This window comes from Sesamum indicum, linkage group LG6, assembly GCF_026168435.1.
Source record: "Sesamum indicum cultivar Baizhima isolate 11 linkage group LG6, ASM2616843v1, whole genome shotgun sequence".
Taxonomy (NCBI): Eukaryota; Viridiplantae; Streptophyta; class Magnoliopsida; order Lamiales; family Pedaliaceae; genus Sesamum; species Sesamum indicum.
The window spans coordinates 14,867,678-14,890,300 of record NC_142662.1 but is presented as its reverse complement, the minus strand read 5'-3'; the positions used below and the strand labels follow the sequence as shown (position 1 = coordinate 14,890,300).

Here is a 22,623-nt window from a genome sequence, read left to right as displayed (position 1 = left end):
CATTTAGAGAATAGACAACCCAAGATAGTAAACCAACACTATTAGGTGGAGTAAGATCTGCCCGAGAAACTTACAATGAAAAGGAGAGAGAGGATAGTTAAACATACGAGTAGACAAGAATTAACAAACTAATAACACTACAAGAAAACAGGGTATCAGAGACCAAAATTTAGAGATGGAACAAAATCCGTCTTTATCCGAGACGGATTTAGAGACGGATTTAGAGACGGAAATCTTATTTATGATAAATTATTAATAACTTTTATTTTAGAGACGGATTTAGAGACGAATTTATAATTTCGCGAAATTCCATCTCTATTTCCGTCTCTGATACTGTTAAATTATTGCTTAAAAATCGAAATGGCTGAGAATTGGTTATTTCCGTCTCTGTTTCCGTAGCTAATTTTTTCTTTAATTTAGGCACGGAAATTTCCGTCTCTGATGGTCTAAATAGGATTAAAACACAAAAATAAGAATTTTTTTATTTATGTAATAATAAGTAAGTTGTAATTATATGACATGATAATATATATATTTGTATAACTATAATGTATTTTTAATTTTAATTAATTACAACAAAACTAAAAGTAAACTTTTTATTAATTTTTTTATTTTTTTATATATATTTTTATTTTTGAATTTTTTTATATATATTATTTTATATTTAATATTTGATAAATTTTATAATCAAAATTGACCATATATTATAATTATTAATCAATATCATATTTGGATAATAATAAATTATGGTACTTTTATGTCAAAATTTAATCTTTATATAAAAATAAATTTAATCAACAACTTAGTAAATTATATTTTTTTTATAATTAAAATTAATATGACATATATAAACTTTATGTTATATTTTAATATATATTTGTATTACGTTATATTTTTCTTAAATTGACAAGTAATTCATTTATAATTTTTTATTATTTATAAATTTATGTCAAAATTTAGTAATTCCTATGAATTAATCTAAAAAATAATAATAATAATAACAACAACAATAATAATAATGATGATGATGATAGTTGAATAATTCTAATTATTATTTTATTTTATATATAATGAGATTAAAAAGTTTAATCAATAATTACGATAACTTAAAATCCGGACCCCTGATTCATACGAAATTTAAATATATACAAGACTATGTCCATTAGATCATATCGGACGGTATGATTTAAAATCACATGGTCTGATTCAACGATACACCTTCTTGAATGATTACTCTTATGTTTCGAGTACAATATCTCGACATCCGTATATCCAATAAGTCTAAAACTTTACCAAATGTATTTTTTTTGTAAATATCTAACGGTCTGATCTGAATTTTGATGGCCAGATTAACCCATATTGTTCAACAATATATGATTATAGTTATATCAATGTTATACTAACATTTATAAATATATAAATTTTGCAGATTGTGAGCATATATTAATTTCAACTATATCTATGTAAAAATTTTATGATTCGATCTCATGATTTAAAATAATAATAATAATAATAATTATTATTATTATTATTCTTATTATTATTATAACTATTATTATTATTATTATTATTATTATTATTGTAATACTAACAATAATAATAACAACAACAATAATAATATAATAACAATAATAGTAATAATAATAGTCACAATAATAATAATACTAATACTAATAATAATAACAGTAGTAGTAGTAGTAGTAATAATAATAATAATAATAATAATAATATATTAATAATATAATAATAATAATAATAATTATACAAAAAGTCAAAACTCAAAAACTCATTCCAGCTTTCTTTTCATCTCTTTCTTCCTCGTTCTTTCTTTCTTTTCCATTCCAGCTTCTCCTCTCTTCATTCCTTCCCCAAACCCATCTCCATTTCTTCCCCAAACCCATGTCTTAGAACCCTAACTCCAAACTCACGGCAACAAGGACGGCACGTCGGCAACGAGGACGGGGACGAGTACGGCTTCCATCTTTCTCCTCTCATTTTTTCTACAAACCCATCTCTTAGAACCCTAGCCCTAAACTCACGGCAACAAGGACGGTAAATCGGCAACAAGGAAGGCGACGAGTACGGCTTCTCCAGGTAATCCTTATTTCTTTGTTGCATTTTACTTATTCTTCTTTTTTTTGTGTTTGGGTGTGTTTTTAGCAAAATTTCTGAAAATTTTTGTATCTAATGTTGTATGTAATGTTGTAATTTCTGGAATTTCTGAAAAATTTCTGGAATTTCTGGAAAATGCTAGTCGTTGTGTGAAATTTCTGCAATTTCTGCAATTTCCCTCCCTCTGTTTCAGTTTGCAATTTCCCCTCTGTTTCAGTTTGCAATTTCTGCAATTTATAAATAGTGATGTATTTTAATTGATTGAACCAATTTCCTTTAAGTTCTTTTCCTACATATTTATATTATGAGGATCAAAGAATCAATGCAAATTGCAAATATTCTGATGACAAATGCTGCATTGGATGAATATGCTTGAGCTCAACTACAGGCCTGCCGTTTTCCTTATTTTTATTCTGCTATATGATTCACTGAAAATGTTGTGTTATTCATTAATATTGCTTGTAAAATGTTGTTCTCTAAGGCCAATGAATCTCATGTTGCTGAGCAGGATAATATTCCATTTGTAACTATGAATAGTAGGTTGATAGTTTGAGAGTGTGAAGGAGACTTCAGAACCAATTCCTCCAACTATTCATTCTCCAGTCCACCCATACGTTTTAGTGCTTCTATCCACAAACTTGGGAAACTAATACGAAACCTCTGTTTTTCAAATTGTTAACCAACAACATTAGTAGTATGAATTTCTCAAATAGTACTAGTTAGCAGTACATAGACAATGTCATGTGCATGTATGTGATAGTTTCTTCATCAAATAAAAATCATTTTTTCCTGAATCTTTTGATTACTATCTTATTCTTCATTAAGATTGAGATACTTTAATTTACACATGTATTTAAATGTTATAATTAGGCCTAATCTGAGATCATTTGTTATAATTCATCTAGCCTCATTTCTCTAAAAATTGCAGAATAATGAATATTGACCGTAGTTGGATGTGGAGGCGCTTGGATGATAATGGGTTTCTTTTAGATGAAGAGGCTCGGAAGAGGGAGGCAGACCTACAAGAACTTGTTCGAAAATTACTTCAAGATGTGGGATACACAAACCATCAATTTGCTGGTGGGTCGGGACAACAGGAGTAACAACATTCTAGGAAAGATAATTAGTTTATTTTTTCTGTTGGTTGTTTATCACTTAGTGTATGTTGATTGGGGTTGTACTTTGACATATGTTTGTTGACTTGGGAGTAGACATTGATATTATTTGGTAGTATTTGGATGTTGACATCAATTATATTAGTGTTTATTGTATTTTGAGTATCTTTTTTGTTAATTTTTGTTGTTCTTGTTTGGGAAATTCAGATTTTGGTATTGATGGAATGTATATTTGATGGTATAATGAGCAGGATATTAATTTGGGTACAGAAATTAAAAATCTGCCCAAAAAAAACCAAAAAAAATTAGAGACGGAAAATTTTGAAAACTTAGATACCGAATCAGAGACGGATTAGAGACGGAAAACTTTGAAAATTTAGAGACAGAATCAGCGACGGATTAGAGACGAAAATTTGTAAGATTGTAGAGATGGATTAGAGACGGAATATTTTCTTCAGTTCAGAGACGGAATTAGAGACGGAAATTATTTTACCTTTGTCGACGGAATTAGAGACGGATTACCTACGGAAATCAGAGATGGATTACAGTTAAATTTTCTTCTCTTTTGGCGACAGAATTAGCGACCGAATTTTCGGTCTCAGATTTAGCGACGGAATATTTCCGTTGCTAAATTATTAAAGACACGGCCTTCTGCGACGGAGTTCGGCGACGGATTTTTCCGTCTCTAATTTGTTTTAGAGACGGAAATCCTACTTTCAGAGACGAAAAGTTCCGTCTCTGATGCCCTATTTTCTTGTAGTGTTATAAAGGAGCACAAAATAAAGATGGTGATGAGTGATCGGGGCAGTGTCGGCCACAGCTCAAAACCCCAATCAGCTGCAAGCAACGACACAGGAGGACCCTTCGAACATCAAAGAGCAATGGTGACCTACAATAGCAAAAATGACCCAAAATAAAAACTACAAAAGAAGCCTCGTGTAGAGGGACAGAAGCTCTCATTGTGAGAAAAAGTTTTTCCTCTGCCTCTTTTCATGGGGTATTTATTACATTTCCATAAATAGGCAATTTTAATTGTCAATTACTTTGTTATAATCAGATTTTTCAGAAAATTTGCGTGTAATTACCTTCCAAAATCCAAGAAACAATCAAACAAGGTAAATGATATCCGAATTGAAAACTTTCAATTGAGTGCAATCTCATCAAAGCATAGTTAAGCAGAAGACACTTAACATGAATTTGTAGAATTCTTGCAACTTTTACTAGTTCACATTTTTTATGTTCCTTTTTCACCCCCGAAACCCAAAGCCAATGCATGTGGCTTATGACACAGAAAAGAAAAGACTGATACTGATACAAATGCAGTACAGCAGAGACCCTCATCAGTAGGTGAAGTGCAGTGCAGTGCAGGCCAAGAATATCAAAATTATTACACCATCATTACACTATCATTCGTCCCTCCCACGAACCCTTACACGTGTCACGATCTTGATGGCTCCTACAGTCGACTAGGAACCGTGGGATGCCAAGGGCCTGTTTGGGACAGTGATTTGTGAGTGTGTGACTTTTGTCTCAGGGATTTTGCAATGCTCGAGGCACTTTATGCATGAAGAAAGTTGAGGTTGAAGTGACACCCATGCAACAGTACTCACTCCCTATACATAGATGATATAAAGGAAAACAAAAGGGCAGCTGCTGAAATTAATGCTTCTTTTCTGTAGGGTGCTGAATTTACATTTTTGCCCCCCAAAAGTTTTTGCTATATGTCATAATTTTATATCTTGTTTGTTCTCATTTCTACACGTTAATTTTGATTTTCTGTTTAAAATTTAATTCTCATTAGCTTTACCCTTTTCTTCCCACTAAAAATATTAGATAAATTGCAAATTACCTTCCTATAATGTTCTAAATATTCACATAAGTCTCTTTAAAAAATAAGAATATCATTTTACCCTCTTGAATTTTTTAAAAAGGAGCATATTGCCTCTCTGATGAAGGGTTAATTCGTTCATTTTTAAAAATTCAAGGAGGTAAAATGATGTTTTACTTCCCATAGAAACTTATATAAACATTTCGAATAACACAAAATGATAAATTTATAATATACCTCAAAAATATCATTTATTTTTATTTTTTCCCCAAAAATTCTAATACGGCATTTTCGTCATACTACAAAAGTCATATATTCATTCTTTTTACATAATTTTTCATTCACTCACTTGTTTCAATCATTTATTCATTAATAATATTATGATAGACTATCGAATATCAAATAGATTTGACATTAAGTAAATAATATTACTGCTTTACCATCTTAACATAATAAAATAAGTAATTATTTTTCAAGATGCACAAATTTCCATACAAGAAAAATTACATAAAACGAATATATTTTATTTCCACTCCAGTTGAATTATTAATTACCATATACTTTGAATTAGTCCAACATACAGTTTTCGTTGCCATATGAAAACTAAGTAAAAAAATTCAATTTAAATAATGGTGGAAATGCTGCATCTAGACAGCCACTGGAAATAATAAAGTCAAACTAATATTTAGATTTCAAATTGATAAACGTTATATGACTCTAATAATATAAAAATTTAAAGATTTCATGGAGAATACGTAAAAGATTAAATTTTGTTAACTTTACATAAATTGTTGTAATACCGCCTCGACGGGCAACTAGACCTCCACCGATACTACAAAAAATATAATATTTAATAACTAATTATTATAATTAATAATAAATAGCAGCAGAAAATAATCACTGACCACGATAATTCAACTGTTGTTGGCGTGGTTTTTGTCAAGGTGACTAAAAGTCATGACAAATATTTTTACCATGATTCTTATATTAGCTGTAACAAATAATTTTTTATAGTTAAAAAAACTAATTTTTGGCATTGATTTAATTTAACTGTGGTTAATAATAGTAATTTATCATGATTTTTAACCATAGTAATTATTATTATAGTCATTAGTAATTTTTTTCTAGTGTGTCATCGTATCCCCTTGTTAAATTCATGTTATATTTTGTGCACTGACGTATGAATGATTGATACATATTTCATAATCTTAAAACAATCACGAGAGCCTCGAGGATATTTCAACCCCCTCGATCCAAAGAACAAGCACTATACTCTGCTCATTAATAGTCCGGCTAGAATGACCATGGTAATTGACCAGCATCCTACCGTATAATGGCCGAAAGGCTTTAAGGAATGTCCCCAACCCTCAAAATCTATATATTTTCTAGGTATCATAGGGAGTATTGGCATAACAGCAACCAGTGCCGCCAACTGACGTAGGAGATAGAAAGGCTTATCCAAAATGGCAACTTGAACGACTACAAGGACAAAGGAAAAATGCGCGAGCAAAAAGAGGAACACTATCACCACTGCAACTCCAACAAAAGCGAGGAGCGAGCAGAGGATTCCTCTAGATAGGAACGCATAAAAGAGAAGCTCCCAGTTGAGGAGAGCCTAGAGAACACCTTTTCCAAGGGTGTGATTCATATGATAGTAGGAGGACCTACTGATGGGGACTCTGGACGAGCTAAACGCACTCATGCTGGGTCGCCACAACCATCATGGATGTAGATCATAAAAAGCCATCAGGGGATCCTATAATCCACTTCGATCCTGCTGACGCACAAGGATAGTTGTAGGCACTTGTGGACTCAGACAGTTCTCCAAATATCCTCTTCTACAAGGTTTACCAACAGATGGAGCTAGGCGATACCCCACTAGAGCTGATGGACACCTTGCTATATGGTACCTCACCCCCTAGGCCAAGTCTCGTTTGCTCTCTCCTTAGGAAAAGAGCCCGCAAGGAAAACCAAGATCATCCAATTTCTTATTTTGGTCATGCCATCGGCCTACAACGTTATTCTTGGCCGATTTGCTTTGAATGTATTCTAGGCGGTTGCCTCCTCATACCACATGAAGTTGAAGTTTCCTACTGGAGCAGAAATAGGAGAAGTTGCGAGTGACTTGTATGTAGCGTGAAAGTGCTATATAGAGTAAATAGAGGGGGCAACTAGAAGGATATGGAAATAGATCCTCCTAATGGGGAGAAAGGCAAGATGCCCATCCAATAGGACGAATAAGAAAATATTGTCCTGCCCGTGTACAGCTAGCTAAAGAGCTGTTGAGCATCCAACTAATACCGGGAGAACCGAAGATTACTAGAATCACCTCCCACCTAAGTCCCAAACTAGCAGGGCAATTAACCACTTTGTTGCAGGAAATTGCTGATGTTTTTGCATGGTCAGCTCACGACCTCATGGGCATTGACCCTAGCATAACAGTGCACAACTTGCATCTTGATCCAGCTTTCCATCGTATGAAGTAAAAAAAGAGATACTTTTGTCCTAATTGCAGTCAGACACATTAAGAAAATTCAATTTCCATAGTGGTTGTCAAATGTGGTACTTGTACTCAAGCCAGGTAACAATTGGCATATGTGTGTTGAATTTTTTAGGTGTTAATAAAGCATGTCTGTAAAGATTTTTATCCTTTACCTTGTATAGACCAGCTGGTGGATTCCACCTCTGATCACCGAATTGGTAAGTCTAGTGGATGCCTCGCAAAGTTATAACAAAATTATGCTTAACTCCGATGACCAGAAGTGAGTTAGCTCCATCACGTCGGGGGACCTATCGTTACATTATTATGCTCTTCGAGCTGAAAAATGCAGGTGCTACCTACCAATGTCTAGCAGACCACATTTTCTAGAGCAGCTAAGACGTAATATGGAGGTGTACATCGATGATATGTTGTTGAAGAGCCGGCAAGCAATCAGCACATCACTAACCTAGCTAAAACATCCAACATACTAAGTACCATATGAAACTAAATCTGACTAAATGCACGTTTGGAGTCATGAATGAAAATTTTCGAGGATACATGGTTATTGAACAAGGCATCAAAGTCAATCCAGACAAATACGACCAATACAATAGATGAAACCACCTACCAACCTTAATGAGGTCCAAAAACTAGTTGGTCTCATAGCAATCCTTAGCAGGTTTATAAGCCACTTAACTGAGCTCAATTTGCCATTCTTCAAAGTCTTCAAAAGGACCACAACATTGCTTGGGATGAGACATGCTAGCAACCTTTCTAGGACCTGAAGGCCTACCTGGCCAAGCTACCATTACTCACCAAGCTAGCACCAAGGTAGCCACTATTCCCATATGTAGCTATGGGGTAGCATATAGTAAGTTCTTTGCTCATCAAAGAAGAGGAGGGGACCAAAAATTCATCTACTACTTAAGCAAGGTATCACATGGGGCCAAATAATGGTACCCTTAGGCTGAAACTTCAGGTAAGTTGATTAAGTGTGCATTGACCTCAGCTAGTATGGGAATCTCTAGCAACCGAGATAGGCTATCGAGGCCCGTGCACTAGCTGAGTTCGTGAATAAGGCCACGCATATTGAGGAGGACGAAAGACAATAGCTTCAATATGTTGATGGCTCCTCCACCCTTGTTGGCAACAAAGCCAAAATTTTCCTCACCTGCCCAAAGAGAGAGGACTTGGAGTACACCTTACGATTGAACTTCAAGACCTTAAATAACGAAGCCGAATACGAAGCACTCATAGTAGGCATCAGGATGGCACTTGATGTAGAAGTTTCGAAAAGCACGCCCCAGTCATTCACATTCCAACTGAACCATTCAAGGCCTTATCAAAAACTTATCCATTTTTTCAGTAGGGGATGGACATTCTAGGTCCTTTTCTAGCTGCGCAAGGACCAAGGAAATTCCTCCTAGTGGCAGTAAATTACTTTAGCAAGTAGGTGGAGGCTGAACCCTTTGGCAAGATCGCAAAAAATGAAGTGCTAAAATTCCTCTGACAAAATGTAGTCTGCAAGTATGGCTTACCATATGTTATTATTTAATGGTCGCCAGTTTCAGGGTTGGAAAGCCAATATCAGTGTGCCAACCTGGGCATCCAACACCATTTCACATTAGTTGCCTACGCCTAAGCCAATAGGTAGGTAGAACTTATGAACCAAATCCTAGATCAAGGCATCAAAACCAAGCTAAACCAAGTAAGAGGGCAATGGGTGGATGCACTACGCAGCATGTTGTGGTCTTACAGAATCACCCTAAGATGTACCACGAGAGAAACACTTTTCAACCTGGTGTAAAAATCAAAGACCGTTATCCCAATCGAACTTTTCAACCTGGTGTAAAAACCAAAGACCATTATTCCAGTCGAAGCAAGGCTGGAAACATTTCGAATCCAGCAGTACGAGCAGGAAAGCAATGATAACTTATTGCTTGTTAACTAGGACCTAGTGGAAGAAGTTCGAAAGGAGGCTCGAGACCGCATAAACAGGTATAAGCTAAAGATGGTCAACGCCTACAACGACGAGTAAAATGAAGAGAATTTCAGGTGGGAGACCTAGTGCTCAAATGAGCTAGTGCTCTCAAACTAGTCGGAAAGCTAGATCCCAACTTGTGCACACACTTACATAAGGCACCCCCTAGTTGGCGTACGCTTCTACATTTTCACCTCCTGGCTAACTCTGATAAACCGCCACCAGTTGATCCGCACACTTATGTAAGTCACCCCAAGTTGGAGCACGCTTCGATATAAGTCGCCCTTAGCTAGCTCGAGATCGCATAGAAAGATACAAGCAAAACGTGGTCAACTCCTACAACTGGGGAAAAAGAATAGAATTTAAGGTGGAGGACCTGGTACTCAGACGAGCTAGGGCTCTCAAACCAGTTGAAAAATTGGTTCCCAATTTGGAAGGGCCTTACAAAGTGACTCGGATGACCAAATTTAGCGCATACGAGTTGGAGGACACTGAAGGTAGGAGGCTTTCTCGACCATGGAATGCTTATAACCTCAAGAAATTTTATTCCTGAATCTCTACTCAATTTATGGTTTGCTATCCTTGAAATCAAGCATTATCTCACATGAATAAACAATTCTTGCTTCCCATCTTGTATTGTTCGCGAGCATTATACACTCATTTTTAACCCCAAATACGCTATTAACAATACAATTGATTAAAAATTTTCTAAAAGAAAGAGTACTACCAAAAAATTGCACTTTTTGAGTCTAAAGATTTTCTTTCAAAAGTTTGGATTTTAACATAATAAAAATATATAATGGAAGAATTGTTAACTGATTTTGTTCAAGTTTTAAAAATAGTTTTATTTGATTGTAAATGAACGCACAAAAATGAATTTGAGTAAGTCAAAATTGAAGTAAAGTTGAGTAGAAGACATAGATTTTCTTATGTATTTTAATAACAATTACTTAATAGTGTTGAAAGTAAGAGAATGTTTTGGTTTACTAAATTATTAAATTTACTCCAAATGTAGACTATAACATGAACTTAGCTACTAAGAGAGAAATAAACACCTAACATAAAGTGACCCCAAAAAAAGATAATAAACTTGGTAGCAAACGTATATAATATAAACAACTAACACAATCAAAAAATCTATTTACTTAAAACTTTTCATAGAAAAATCAAATTTAGAATTATATTTCTCTATCTATTATATGTAAATAAAACAATTAAATCTATATCTATCATATATCTATTCTATATCTATCTATATATCTATAAAAGTATGAATGCGTTTAGAAATTTCTTTAATTTTTTTATTCAACTAATTCAATCCTATAATATTATTTTGCTAAGGATAAAAATATAAAAATAATATTAACTTCTATTAGTTACTTTCAAATTACATTCATTTACTTGTATTAATTACTTTTATATTACATTTATTTATTCTTATTAATTACGTTTCATATTTACACTTATTAATTATTTTCACATTATACTTTGTATTATTATACTTATGTTATACTCATAATATTATTTTTTCACCCTTTAAGTTTGGGCTCATAATCATTTAAGTGTAGAGAAATATTGGTTATGAAGTAATTGAAAATTCTCGTTTGAAGTGCTCGTTCGGCCATATGATCAAACAAATCAAATATCTTTTCCAACGCAGACATGAATTTTCTTTTTGCGGTTCGGTTATTTTTCTATAATCACTTTTGGAATTATATTTCATCAGAAAACTACATGTACTAAAAGCTACAATTGCTAACTTCTGATCCCACTGTAATTACATCGAATTACTCGTTATGCCCATTAAGTAATTTCTTTTGATTTCTTAATTAACCTTACAGATGAGGTTAATTTTAAATTTAACTACAATCTACGTTTGCATAATAATGTAACCGTAAAATCAAGCAATAATAATTATTTTTAAAATCAATTCTCTCTCAATCAATTATGTAACCATACAGGACAAATTGGGTCCAAATGCCTTAGTATTTGGTATCCAACCCTCTACTGTTATGCTTTGGCTTTAGTTGAAAATCCCCGAGCAAGAGAAACTTTCATTAACCTCCTAAAGTGTGGTAGCTTGAGGAGTTTGATGTAGCCTATGCTCTTTCCTATTGAGTCAATCATTTTTCTAGAATCTGTCTCCTGCTGCTTGCTGTTTTTTGCTTGTTTCGGCTGTTGTATGAAATTACTTTTTGGATTTATGGTGTGAACTGTTGGTGTAAAATCAACACAATAATCATGTAGTCTTCTGCTATGCATGCCAAATTTTCAGCATTAGCAGTTGGATTGAGTGAGTATGAGATTGAATTGGACAAGATGGAGCTAGTTGCAGCTGCTGCTGGTGGGGACATTTAAAAGGGCATTAGAAGGCAGCCAGCTGCAGCTGCTTGTATCATATATCTCCAAATGGATCTTCCTTCATGACTCCAAGTACTGATCGGTACTTGTGACGATTTGTGCCTGGAAAAGTTTTAGAAAAGTATGTATTTTAATAATTAATTTAATTGATATTCTGATATATATGTATTATATATACATGTATCAAGTGCTGGTAAATATCAATGTAAAGTGTGTCAACCGATTGAACCGTTAGTTCTTGACAAATACTTGATATTTATCCCTTCACAAAATTATACAAATATTAAGGGGTAATATCAAATAAATTAATGTAGTAGGTTGCATGTCTCCTTCGACTAAGTGTGGCATATACCCTTTCACAAAATCAACGAGCATATGAAGTTCCATTTATATAAAGATGAAAACAGTTCCAGCAATTATAGTAGGCGCCACAAACCAAATTTCAACAGTTATATGGTGAAGGCCAAATAGCAAAGAGCACTGTGCGGTTTAGAGTTTAGAGCATACAATGAGCATAAGCATCTCAACAACCATATACACTACTATAACATTTTGCACATCACCGACATTTTATGAGGGCTCAACACTACCAGGTGCCTGTTCAAGTGCTTGCTGTTTTAACGTCAACGTCAGAGCAGGACGACATCTGCAGAAAGCCACATTAACTGATATGAAAAGAAGTAGATATAAGCTTGAAAGCACAAAACCCTTTAATAGTTGGAAAGCCTATAAAGTATAGATCACTTCGGAGCGAGATGTAATGTTAGATCCATATGCAAGAACCGGAACGAGATGCTCTGAGAAAATAACAATGACAAGGTTGGCACAAGGCTGTCATATACATGAACAGTTATGTGCATCCGCGGAAGGTACAAAGATAGATCATTCATGAGATCGCAGAAAAGATTGGCCAAGGAATAAAAGGCCAGCACCTCATTAAGAATACAAACTAGCAACTGCAAACATAGAGATTAAAGGAAGAAGCAGAATAACACACACATTTGACGACAAACTAGCAAGTGCAAACATAGAGATTAAAGCAAGAAGCAGAATAGTTCACATATTTTAAAGCACAATTCATTGAGCCAATTACAATAAAGGTTTACACACCTTGCATTGAAGACTTGTTATTGCTGACTTGAGCAAATTGTCACCAACAATCAGCCTCAATTTCTTCACAAATTCATCCCGACTCAACTTCTTGTTCTGCCAAACAGCAGGGAAAAACAGCTGTTGAAATTTACTACAAAATTAGAACAGTTGAAAAGAATTGAAGTGTCCAACACAAGTACCCTGAACAGAGCATAGTTGGTTTTCACGAGGTCCATGTTTTGAGAAGTGATATTGTTTGAAATGGCAGCAAATAGCATAGGAAATGGCATCCAAGGGCTCTTGGGAGTCCTTGCTTGAAAAGTTTTACCTAGTACCTGGTGACAATAACTTCACTAAGTATAGAGACTGGGTCATCTGAGAAAATGGAACTGAAACATCATTTAGCTCATAATTCAAAATCATGCAACATAAACAGCTGATCAAGTTATAGGTTGCTTAAAGTGGTTCTCGAAAGTACCAATAGCCATTGTGTCAGGACACTTTGAGAAGAATTAAAAGAGAAGCAAGTTATAATGTACATGTACTCACTAAAATCATAATAAGGTAAGTAGCTCATGCCACAAAAGGATATGTGACTGAGCAAATTTGCACTTTGTCAAAGCAAAAACTGGCCATATCTGGTAATAGTGTCTTCAGGAAAGAGGAATTTCCTCAGCTATACATTCAAAAGTACAACAATTAAACAATAAAAATTTTGAAGGGTTGCTCCTATGAGCTTTAGCTTTCTGCATATTGCTTCATAATGGGCTTAAGTATGAACCGCAATATTTTGCTCCATAAAAAGTGAATACTAGCAAACCCATGAATTATCTTTGAGCAACGGTCGAAGATTCTAACCTCTTATCAGATGGAAAGGAAAATGAGTACTACCACATCAAAAGCAAAGTCATAAGACTCGTAACACCTTTTTTCCCCTTTCCCATGAGACAGCTATATATTAAGTGTCCGATTAATAAAACACAAACATAACATATTAAGAAGGTAAACTCACATCAAGAAGAAAAAGAGGGGAAAACACACAAATAAAGTCTGAACTCCACATATATTAACCACATAACAAAATTACCAACTCTTGCGAACAAGACCATACCTGAGATTGAGGTCCTCCATAACAGGCACCGGTTCCAGGAATATCAACCTTGCACTCCTTTCCAAAAACAGTCCCTTATAAAGAATTATAGAATGAGATATAAGGCACTATACATTTTATGGAGAAGTGAACAGTTAATAGTAAAATGATAAAAATCTTCACAATCATTACTAGAACTTTGAGTGTAAATAAGATAAAAATCCAACTGACTTGCATTTGAAGTTAAGCCAATTTCTGGAAATAAGGTTGCTTCATATGGCAGGGAGCGTGAGGTGTGACAGAAAAGATTAGCAATTTTTACGAGACATTGCCTTGACAGTACAGTTTCTCTTTGAGTATATCTATCGAAAACCTTCATCCTCCTTAAGAACTACATGTGAAATTTTCTGGTAATAAATACGTCATTGATTTGAATCTGAAAACTCATGAGAGCAAGCAAATAACATAGTCCTAGGTAAGGATGTAAGGTGCTATGATATGAAACATTATAACTGCCACTGAAAGAAGATTTCAACATATACCACAAAAAGAGAATGTTAAATGCAAGGGCAAACTATCACCTCACTATAACTACCTTAAAAGAAGATTTCAGCACATACCATGATAAGAGAATGTTAAATGCAAGGGCAAACTATTACCTTCAACATGAGAAGTCATCTTGAAACTAACAACACACTCCGGGTAGATATGAGAATTCATATTCATGTTCCATACAACATAACGCTTTGGATTTTGAAGATTGTCAACACCGCTATCAAAGTCCTCGCTACTAGGATGGAACTGACTCGATCCCAAGGGAACTAGCTCCATGTTCCCCATTATAACACGACATAGTACCAAATGTCGTGTGTCATTTTCGTCAACATCAAAATAATTGATACTGAAAGAAACAAGAGATACCAAACAAGTTGTAATCCAGAATAAAAAATACATCACTAGCACGAAATTCCAGATGGAAACATTGCAATATAGCTACGAATGCTAAATAGCCCAATGGTGAACTGTCAATCAGAAGCAATTAAGCAACATCCTTTAGAGATCAAGCACACAGAATATGTAGAAATCTAGTGCACCAAAAATCGCAACTACAAAACCAAATGGATTTGTTGATCTACCCAACAAAACACTAGACGAGGGTAAGAGATGAAGAAAGAACAACCGTGCTACCTCATCAAGAAAACATCAAAGCTGCATTTACTCACGAGAATAACAGTATCAAACCTCGCACAATTAATGCAATCATCATTTGACACTAGAAGAGCATAAACAAAATTAAAGCCAATCTTATTGCAAAGAGAAGTAGAAAAACCAAACCTGATCGGAGTGCCATTTGCAGGAATTAGATGCATTCCAATACCATGCATGCGCTCAATTTTCAATGGCTCATAATACCCAACCCCATACTTTAATATGGTTTGAACTGCTCCTCCCACACAAGGAAGCCATGCATATTGGACATTTGCATCCCCACGGTACCTTTTAGTAATTTCAACCTGTTTTTCAAAAAGCTCCAATCGAGTTTTCATTGCAATGCTCGTACAACGATGTATGTCAACAATTTTTGCAACAGATGAGCTAATAACTCTAAAGAACATCTGCTCTACAGCATCAGAATCCAAAGAGTCATGCATATGATCGACAGCTAGTATCATGTTCCCCTTCACCTGTTTATTACCGTCATATTTCTCATCAACTTCCACATCTGATGATGCTTTAGCGCAACTGTTGATTTCATCCTCACAATCTTTTGCAGCATTGTCATGACTTCGTGCTTGCTCAACAATAGCATTGGACTCCCCACTAGATTCATCATATAATCCATGCAATTCAATCTCCAAATGCAAGTTGATATCATTGCACTCCTGAGACTCAGCTCCTTGATAGCAACAACCACGAGGTTCATCATCAGTAACAATTTCAGGGAAGAAACACTTCCCTGAGACATCAATCCAAGCAATAGGCTGATGCGAACCAGTATCCATGTCCAACTGCAACATATGCAAGAAATCCAACAAGATCTTACTTCCATTAACCTCCACCTCTAAGACAGGCTTCTTCACAAGGTCTTTGTTGATAAAAGTAACAATATCCTGGGAGAAATCATTCCATTCGTCATTGCAATAATACATCAACCGGCGCACAATCCCACTTTTCTTGAAGTTGGAATAATATTTAAGCATACGTTTCCCTGATGGAAAAGCACAACTGCAATGCTTGCTTTCAGATCCGCCCAGTTTCCTCCGCTTGGCAAGATTGAAGATGGCCGAACTGGGAGAGGATTGCAGAGGAACCAGGAATTGGGTGGCACCCCCTGAAGAGAGGGTGCACCGATCTGACCGCTTTCTCTTCAGATCAACGACAACATGTCGGCCACTATCCAATACCTTTTCTAACTTTGTGTTCATGTCTGCCTAATGGATCAATGCCTATCCACCAATTGGCAGCCAAAAGTTCAAAGACAAAAAGTCTTGTACGGGTTACTCTTGGTTTCGCCTCAAAAAAGCAAAGCCATCAGCACCACTGGGGAAAGCCTGAACATAAGAATACGGCTAAAAGATTAGGTAAAAACCTCTCTCATGATGTCACAAGAATAAATCCAACAACAACAGCTGCCACAGTCAAAACAATCAATTCAACCAGAAGCCACAATATTGCATAGAACAAAGCTCAAGAAAGCAGTTCCGATGCGGTGCAGACAAAATGCACTGGCGACTTTCTTTAACGCTCACACATTTTGAGGAGAAAAACCTGGCACTGAAGTGCTCCATTAGAGGAAAAGACATTCTAGGATTCTAGCTACACATTTTCTAGTCCATAGCCATGTAATGATACTAACTTGATTAACCAAACACACATTATAGCATCAAGCAAATCAATCAACACAATTTCAGCAACATGGGTAAGCATATATCCAATATTTTGTGTTCCCCCTTCCGCCTGCAATGTTGAAAGAGAAATCTTGTTGACTTGGAATACAAATAAATATAAGTGGAGGAGACAGGCATAAACGAGCAGAGATATAGCGCCAAAAGCGTTCCTGCTATAGGAAACTAACCTAGCAAAACCAACTCTTACCCATTCTAGCAAAACAAACTCTTAACCATTCTAGCAAAAGCAAGCGGCACCAAATTCCAAGATAAATATAGATAACAGCACCAACAAAACCAAAATGAGAGAAACAGATACACGAGCAAATACTCATTCAGCTTATGTTGAAATTGATCTGACATCAGATTGTCCATCAGCCGCACTCATTCCTCTCGTCAAAAATAGGCATTTCATGTAGTATAGAGCTTATCAAATGTTCGTAAGTAAAACTTGATATACTTTTTTCTCCAAATAGTAATTTCAATCTAGTGGAGGTGCAGACAGTAATACAGTCTGTAAAAATCCTCATGAAAGAGAGGAATCTATAGTGCAAAAACAAAGAAGAAATATAATATTACCATAAAGCATAACTAAAGAGGGGGAGCTCATCAAATAACTTGTTATTTATTCAATTCCTTAAGAATTTCAAAAGCAAAAATCTTTGTCCAAAATAATAGGAAATAGATACAACCATAGCTGTTTAAAAGCGCACGGCGTCTCGCCGCGTAAAGGTGTCTTGGAGCCATGACGGAGAACGGGTTTTTAAAGCTCGGTGCATATTTTCATAAATAAATTATATATTCATACATTAATATCTTTTAACATCAGTATGACACAAGTAATTAAATATAAATACTAGAATTATATTAATCATTATACCATAAAAAAATATATTGAAAACAACTAATGAGGGATTTTCTCTTTCTTTTTCTATTTTTGTTTATATATTGTTCTGTTACTTTGTTTAAAAAAAGTAAGTTAAAAAGGTTTAGAAAACCCTACATTTTTCTGCTAATGTCTTTTAAATGAACATTCCTTTTTTCTGTTCTTTTCTCCTTTTTTTTTCTTTTCTCCTTTCAAATGGAAAAAAGAAAGAAAGAAAAGAGAGAAGAGCTCTTTGAAACCCTAGTTCTGCTCCTGCGCCGCCGATGTCCTTACATCAGATTCACCACCGCAACCCTACATGTACCCAGTAGCCGGCTTGTAGTAATACAAATTCTGATGTACAATGAAACATGCGTGTACATAGAATAAAACAAACTCAAGCGATGACAGAAGGAATATAAGATTAGATATTCACCAAAAAAAGAAAGATTAGATACGCAGAAGCACAATTTTCATAGAAGACAAAGAGAGAATATGATAATATAAGCAACAAGTAAGCATATTTTCATCTGCATGCCAAATATTCATCACCATTATTTACTGCAAATAATATCCTTCTTTTTAGCTTTTCTTGGTATATAATAACCTATGGTATGGGCTTAACTCCGCCACCCTGAGAACATTAATGAGCCAGCAGATGATGAACATAAATAGACATATTACCAAGAATTTCATAATCATTTTTCATTGCTATCTGCTACTCCAATCATAAGCAGGAGAACATACTTCATAAGAGGCTATATACAGACCCAATGGGGATCAGAAGAAAGAATAATGCATTTTCATTGTTCACATTAATTCCCATGTAAGGCAAGGAATCATCAGTTGTATCTCCCATCTTCCACACGTCACATGGTGGTTGTTCACAAATTAAATCAGAACTATGGTCCCAAGAAAAATGATAAGCTAGTAAATGCCACACCAAAACCCACTTGAAAGAATGCTGATTTAATTTTTAATTCGTTCAATTAGCCTGTAACATAATGCTATTATACTTCTATTCATTGGATTTTACCACCAATCAGAACTCTCGACAGAGATTTTTTGTTTGGCAAATCCTAACAACTAAACAAACACCAAACTCAAATCCCACAGCAATGCATCAAGAGGCACCTACAGTAAATGACAAGGTGGATTTATAAATTATGACAAACAAGGTGGATTGGTTTTTCAGAGCTCCGGGCATTCAACCAAGTCATGCTTGCTAAACAGTCTCTTAACCCTCCGTCTCCCTTCCCCCCCCCCCCCTCTCTCTCTCTCTCTCTCTCTCCACCCGTCTATCCCCTTCTGTCTTTCTGCATGCATTCTCCCATCAAAAGAAAAATAAAAATAGTCAATAACAACATAGTAGAGGCAGCTAACCACTGTCAGAGACCTGATCTTTCAGGGTACTGTAATCACATGGCCTCGATAGTCATCAACTCTGCAAGGTTCCATACCTCCCCGCATAAATAGCATAAAGTAAATATGATTGTCCGTAAGCCACTGTAAACACACTTTATTTAAATTGCAAATTTCCACTCCCCAATAAAAGATGTGAGAGGTAAGAAAGTACGACTGCTCGCGCAAGCAAAATAATTTCTACAGAATTTAAATATAATTGTGGACATATGCAGAATATTTCCAATCTTAATCAACTCAACCGTAACTCTAGTAAAGGAAATTTGGCAAAAGCTCCTGTATTTTTAAAGTGAAAACGAGCACCTCTAAATCCCAAGTAATTAACCAAAACTCCAGTTAAGAAAATCTAACTAAAAGGCCAAAACTTTAAAGTAACAAATGCAATAAAATCACCCCCAACTTCAAAGAAAAATCCAAATAAATAGGATAAGAATCGAGCAAAAGCACAAATATTACCCCGTATCACTAACAAACACATAATTTTCTCCAAAAATATAAAAATTAGCAGGAATTTGACTGATTGACTTTCACATGCCTTCTCCGAAAGTGCTATCAGTTTCCTCCGTTTTGATCAAAATTATCACTCCTCATGCTACAAAATTCACGATTCAAACAAAAAATCCACAAGCAGTCACATGGAACCACAGATCCACAAAAGTCCACATCCATCAAAAAGTTTCAAGCTGCATAACACCATGAAAATCAAACAAACAATTACAGAAATATAAACAAATTAAGAAGCTAAAAACGATACTTACATAGGTACACACAGAGAGAAGTCGTCGAATTAATTTCTTTTCCTTTTTTCGTGCCCCTTCTTCTCTGCTGCTCTGGTTTTTCAAACCCTAGATAAAAATAAAATAAAAAATAAAAAGTCGAATCAGGCATAACATAATGGAGTAGCGAAAACGGAACCGCCGCCTTTCATTTCTGTTAGACAAATATGCTTTTACGAGTCTGACCCTCCGATTACAGATATGCTTCCGGTTGTTCTGTAAAAATAAGGGTGTTTTTGTCTATTCCATCATTAAGTTCTAGTAAAAATGAAATTTTGCTGGTAAGTTGTGAATTTGAGGAGCCCAGTTTTAACCTTCCTTTTCTTTTTCTTTTTTTTTTTTACTTTCTTTTATATTGTTGGCAAGTATGTTTCAGTTTTGTTTTATTTTAGAGATAGTTACATTACCCTGTAATAAGATTTGATGTAACTATACATAATTTTTTTATAATTTGAAAAATTATATGTATCACCTCTGAAATTTACTTCCATCCAACAATAAGTCCCTTCGTTATCCAAAATTCAAAAAAATTTGATGATATTAACCAAACAATATCTGAAAAAAATCTGTTTTTACCCTCGATGACTTATTATTGACTTATAGTAGATCAATAAATATTCTGTGACCAAATTACCCGTATACGGCTTCACGTGTTACTGTATGTGAGGAGATATATCTTCACTATTGTAAGGGTAGTTTAGTCGGAAAAATCTTATTTGACCTGCAATGCAATAAGTCAATTTTAATCAATCAAGGATAAATATCAATTTTTATATAATTTTTTTTTGTTAATATTAGCAAATTCAGTGAATTTTGACTAATATGGGGACTTATTTGTTAGATGGAAGCAAACCTCAAAGTGCTAGATGTAATTTTTAAAACTACATGGGGTCTACGTATAATTATACCAAACCTCAGAAGATGAAAATGTAATTATCCCTTTATTTTACTAGCAGTACACGACATATTTGATGTGTGTCCAAAAACATTTAAAATCACAAATAATTAATTTTCTTATTTCTGGGTTGGTTATCGGTCATGAGATAGCAACTACAAAATATATAATGTGCCAAAATTTGATGTTTGTGCAAGTTTGAGGAATCTTTTCGTAAATTCATTAAAAAATATTGTAATTACTATTATGATCAAGTTTTATTGAATGGATGTAATAAATTAAAAGATGAATCTTACATTTAAAAGTTGGTACGACAACATGACCTTATTTTATAATAGTATAGATGTATGTAGATCACACGCTCGTTCCCAACCATAACTCGGATTTTCAGCAAACGACGGAGAGGTGGGCGTACGTTAAGAGAGACACGAATATGCAGCGAGGAGCCCCCACAAACTCCAATTATCACTCGTATCAAGATCCAGGTAAACACTATCATCTCTCATGTCATCTTCCCCAATGGCAGCCCTTGAACTAGAACATGAAACCCACACCAATTTAAGTCTATATTTCCTGGACTTTGATTTTCCTCAACCCTAGCTAAGATCAATAAGCATTTCCAGTACGCACATGGAGTCTATTCCAATACCCGATTGCAATCATATATGAGCATTAAAAACCGTACCCCGCATCAGGTTGAAAACTGCCTGTAGCACTAACTGCATTGAATAAGTGTGGATGGTTTAGAGTTGAGGAGTTGACCCATTAGAAAGAAGCCTTGATGCTCAGTTTCACCATGCCAGACCCCCATAGGAACGATGATTCCATTCTCCTCATCCTTAGACAAATTAAATGCCTTTCCTATTCAATGAATGTCCTGATCCATCTTTCCCAGGAAAATTGAGGGGCAAGGAACACCACCTGACTACTACCAATCATCGCTCAACCTGTTCACAGAAAGCAAAATAGCAGCAAGCGTTAGAAAACAAGAAACAAGAAGCTCAAAAAGAGGGAAAGGAAGCTCAATAAGGGAAAAAAATAGTAAGGCAATATTGCAACTTTCATCCTGAATCTATAAAGGGTTGGCAATTTTGGTCCTCTATCTTTCGAGGTGGTAATTTTGGTCCTATATCTTTCAAATTTTGCAATTTTGGTCCTTCAACCCATTTTATGACCATTCTTTCCTTCTAGTGAAAATAAACCATAGTCCACTACATGTTCTAAGATAGGCCCAACATACTTCCAACATAAATTAAGCCTTCATAAATTTATACCTTTTTTCGACCGCCTTGTTCCCAATTATTCCAAATCCTGGGTTTTACGGACTTTCTCCAACCCACTACTACAACATATGGTTCGCAGGTACTTGGCTCATTCAGCAACAAATAGCGCAGTCCTATTTCATTTCCTACCTTAGGACTAGAAGACACTCCAATATAGGAACTTAATAGAATATTGGACAACAAATTGAACAGAAGCCTTACTCTTATTGAAAAAATATATGAAATATTAGATAGATATTATTTCCTCCATTGGAGGAGACAACTATTTACTTTTCATATGATAGAGGACTTGACTCGTTGTGGAAACCCCCATAAAATTGATAATTAAAACTACAAAGACTTGAAAGCTTACACTATCATGCTTTGAAGAGTTGGAGAAATTTTCTGATGATCCCTATCTGCTTTATTGCTTCCTTATTTATAAGTGTCTGGG

The 22,623-nt window shown here is 34.9% G+C and overlaps 1 protein-coding gene and 1 long non-coding RNA gene across 8 annotated transcripts; one reads left to right on the top strand and one right to left on the bottom strand.

Annotated features, from left to right (window-relative positions):
* Positions 1-1,805: 1,805 nt before the first annotated feature.
* Positions 1,806-3,392, top strand: LOC148787840 (uncharacterized). The gene is made up of 2 exons (XR_016066175.1): positions 1,806-2,094; positions 3,041-3,392. It is a non-coding gene; the product is annotated as an uncharacterized LOC148787840 (long non-coding RNA).
* An 8,841-nt stretch (positions 3,393-12,233) lies between these two features.
* Positions 12,234-20,159, bottom strand: RCD1 (WWE protein-protein interaction domain protein family). 7 transcript variants are annotated; one of them, XM_088881705.1, is made up of 8 exons: positions 19,995-20,159; positions 19,772-19,919; positions 15,397-16,613; positions 14,721-14,962; positions 14,083-14,156; positions 13,172-13,306; positions 12,990-13,085; positions 12,234-12,525 (listed from the first exon to the last, which is right to left on the bottom strand). In XM_088881705.1, the coding sequence occupies exons 3-8, from the start codon at positions 16,485-16,487 to the stop codon at positions 12,481-12,483; spliced, it is 1,683 nt and encodes a 560-aa protein (XP_088737831.1). In that variant the 5' UTR covers positions 16,488-16,613; positions 19,772-19,919; positions 19,995-20,159; the 3' UTR covers positions 12,234-12,480. The 7 variants fall into 7 exon arrangements, with proteins under 7 accessions (XP_088737831.1, XP_011069697.1, XP_011069696.1 ...); XM_011071395.3 differs by lacking the exon at positions 19,772-19,919 and adding an exon at positions 19,198-19,320; XM_011071394.3 differs by lacking the exon at positions 19,772-19,919 and adding an exon at positions 19,211-19,320.
* Between the last annotated feature and the right edge of the window lie 2,464 nt (positions 20,160-22,623).

Bases quoted from the DNA above. Each gene is read 5' to 3' on its own strand.
- RCD1 (XM_088881705.1), bottom strand. From the start codon at position 16,487: ATGAACACAAAGTTAGAAAAGGTATTGGATAGTGGCCGACATGTTGTC. The intron at 13,307-14,082 runs GTATGGTCTTGT...TATTGTCACCAG, and splicing joins ATGGAGGACCTCAATCTCAG to GTACTAGGTAAAACTTTTCA. The intron at 12,526-12,989 runs GTGTGTAAACCT...GGCTTTCTGCAG, and splicing joins TAACAAGTCTTCAATGCAAG to ATGTCGTCCTGCTCTGACGT.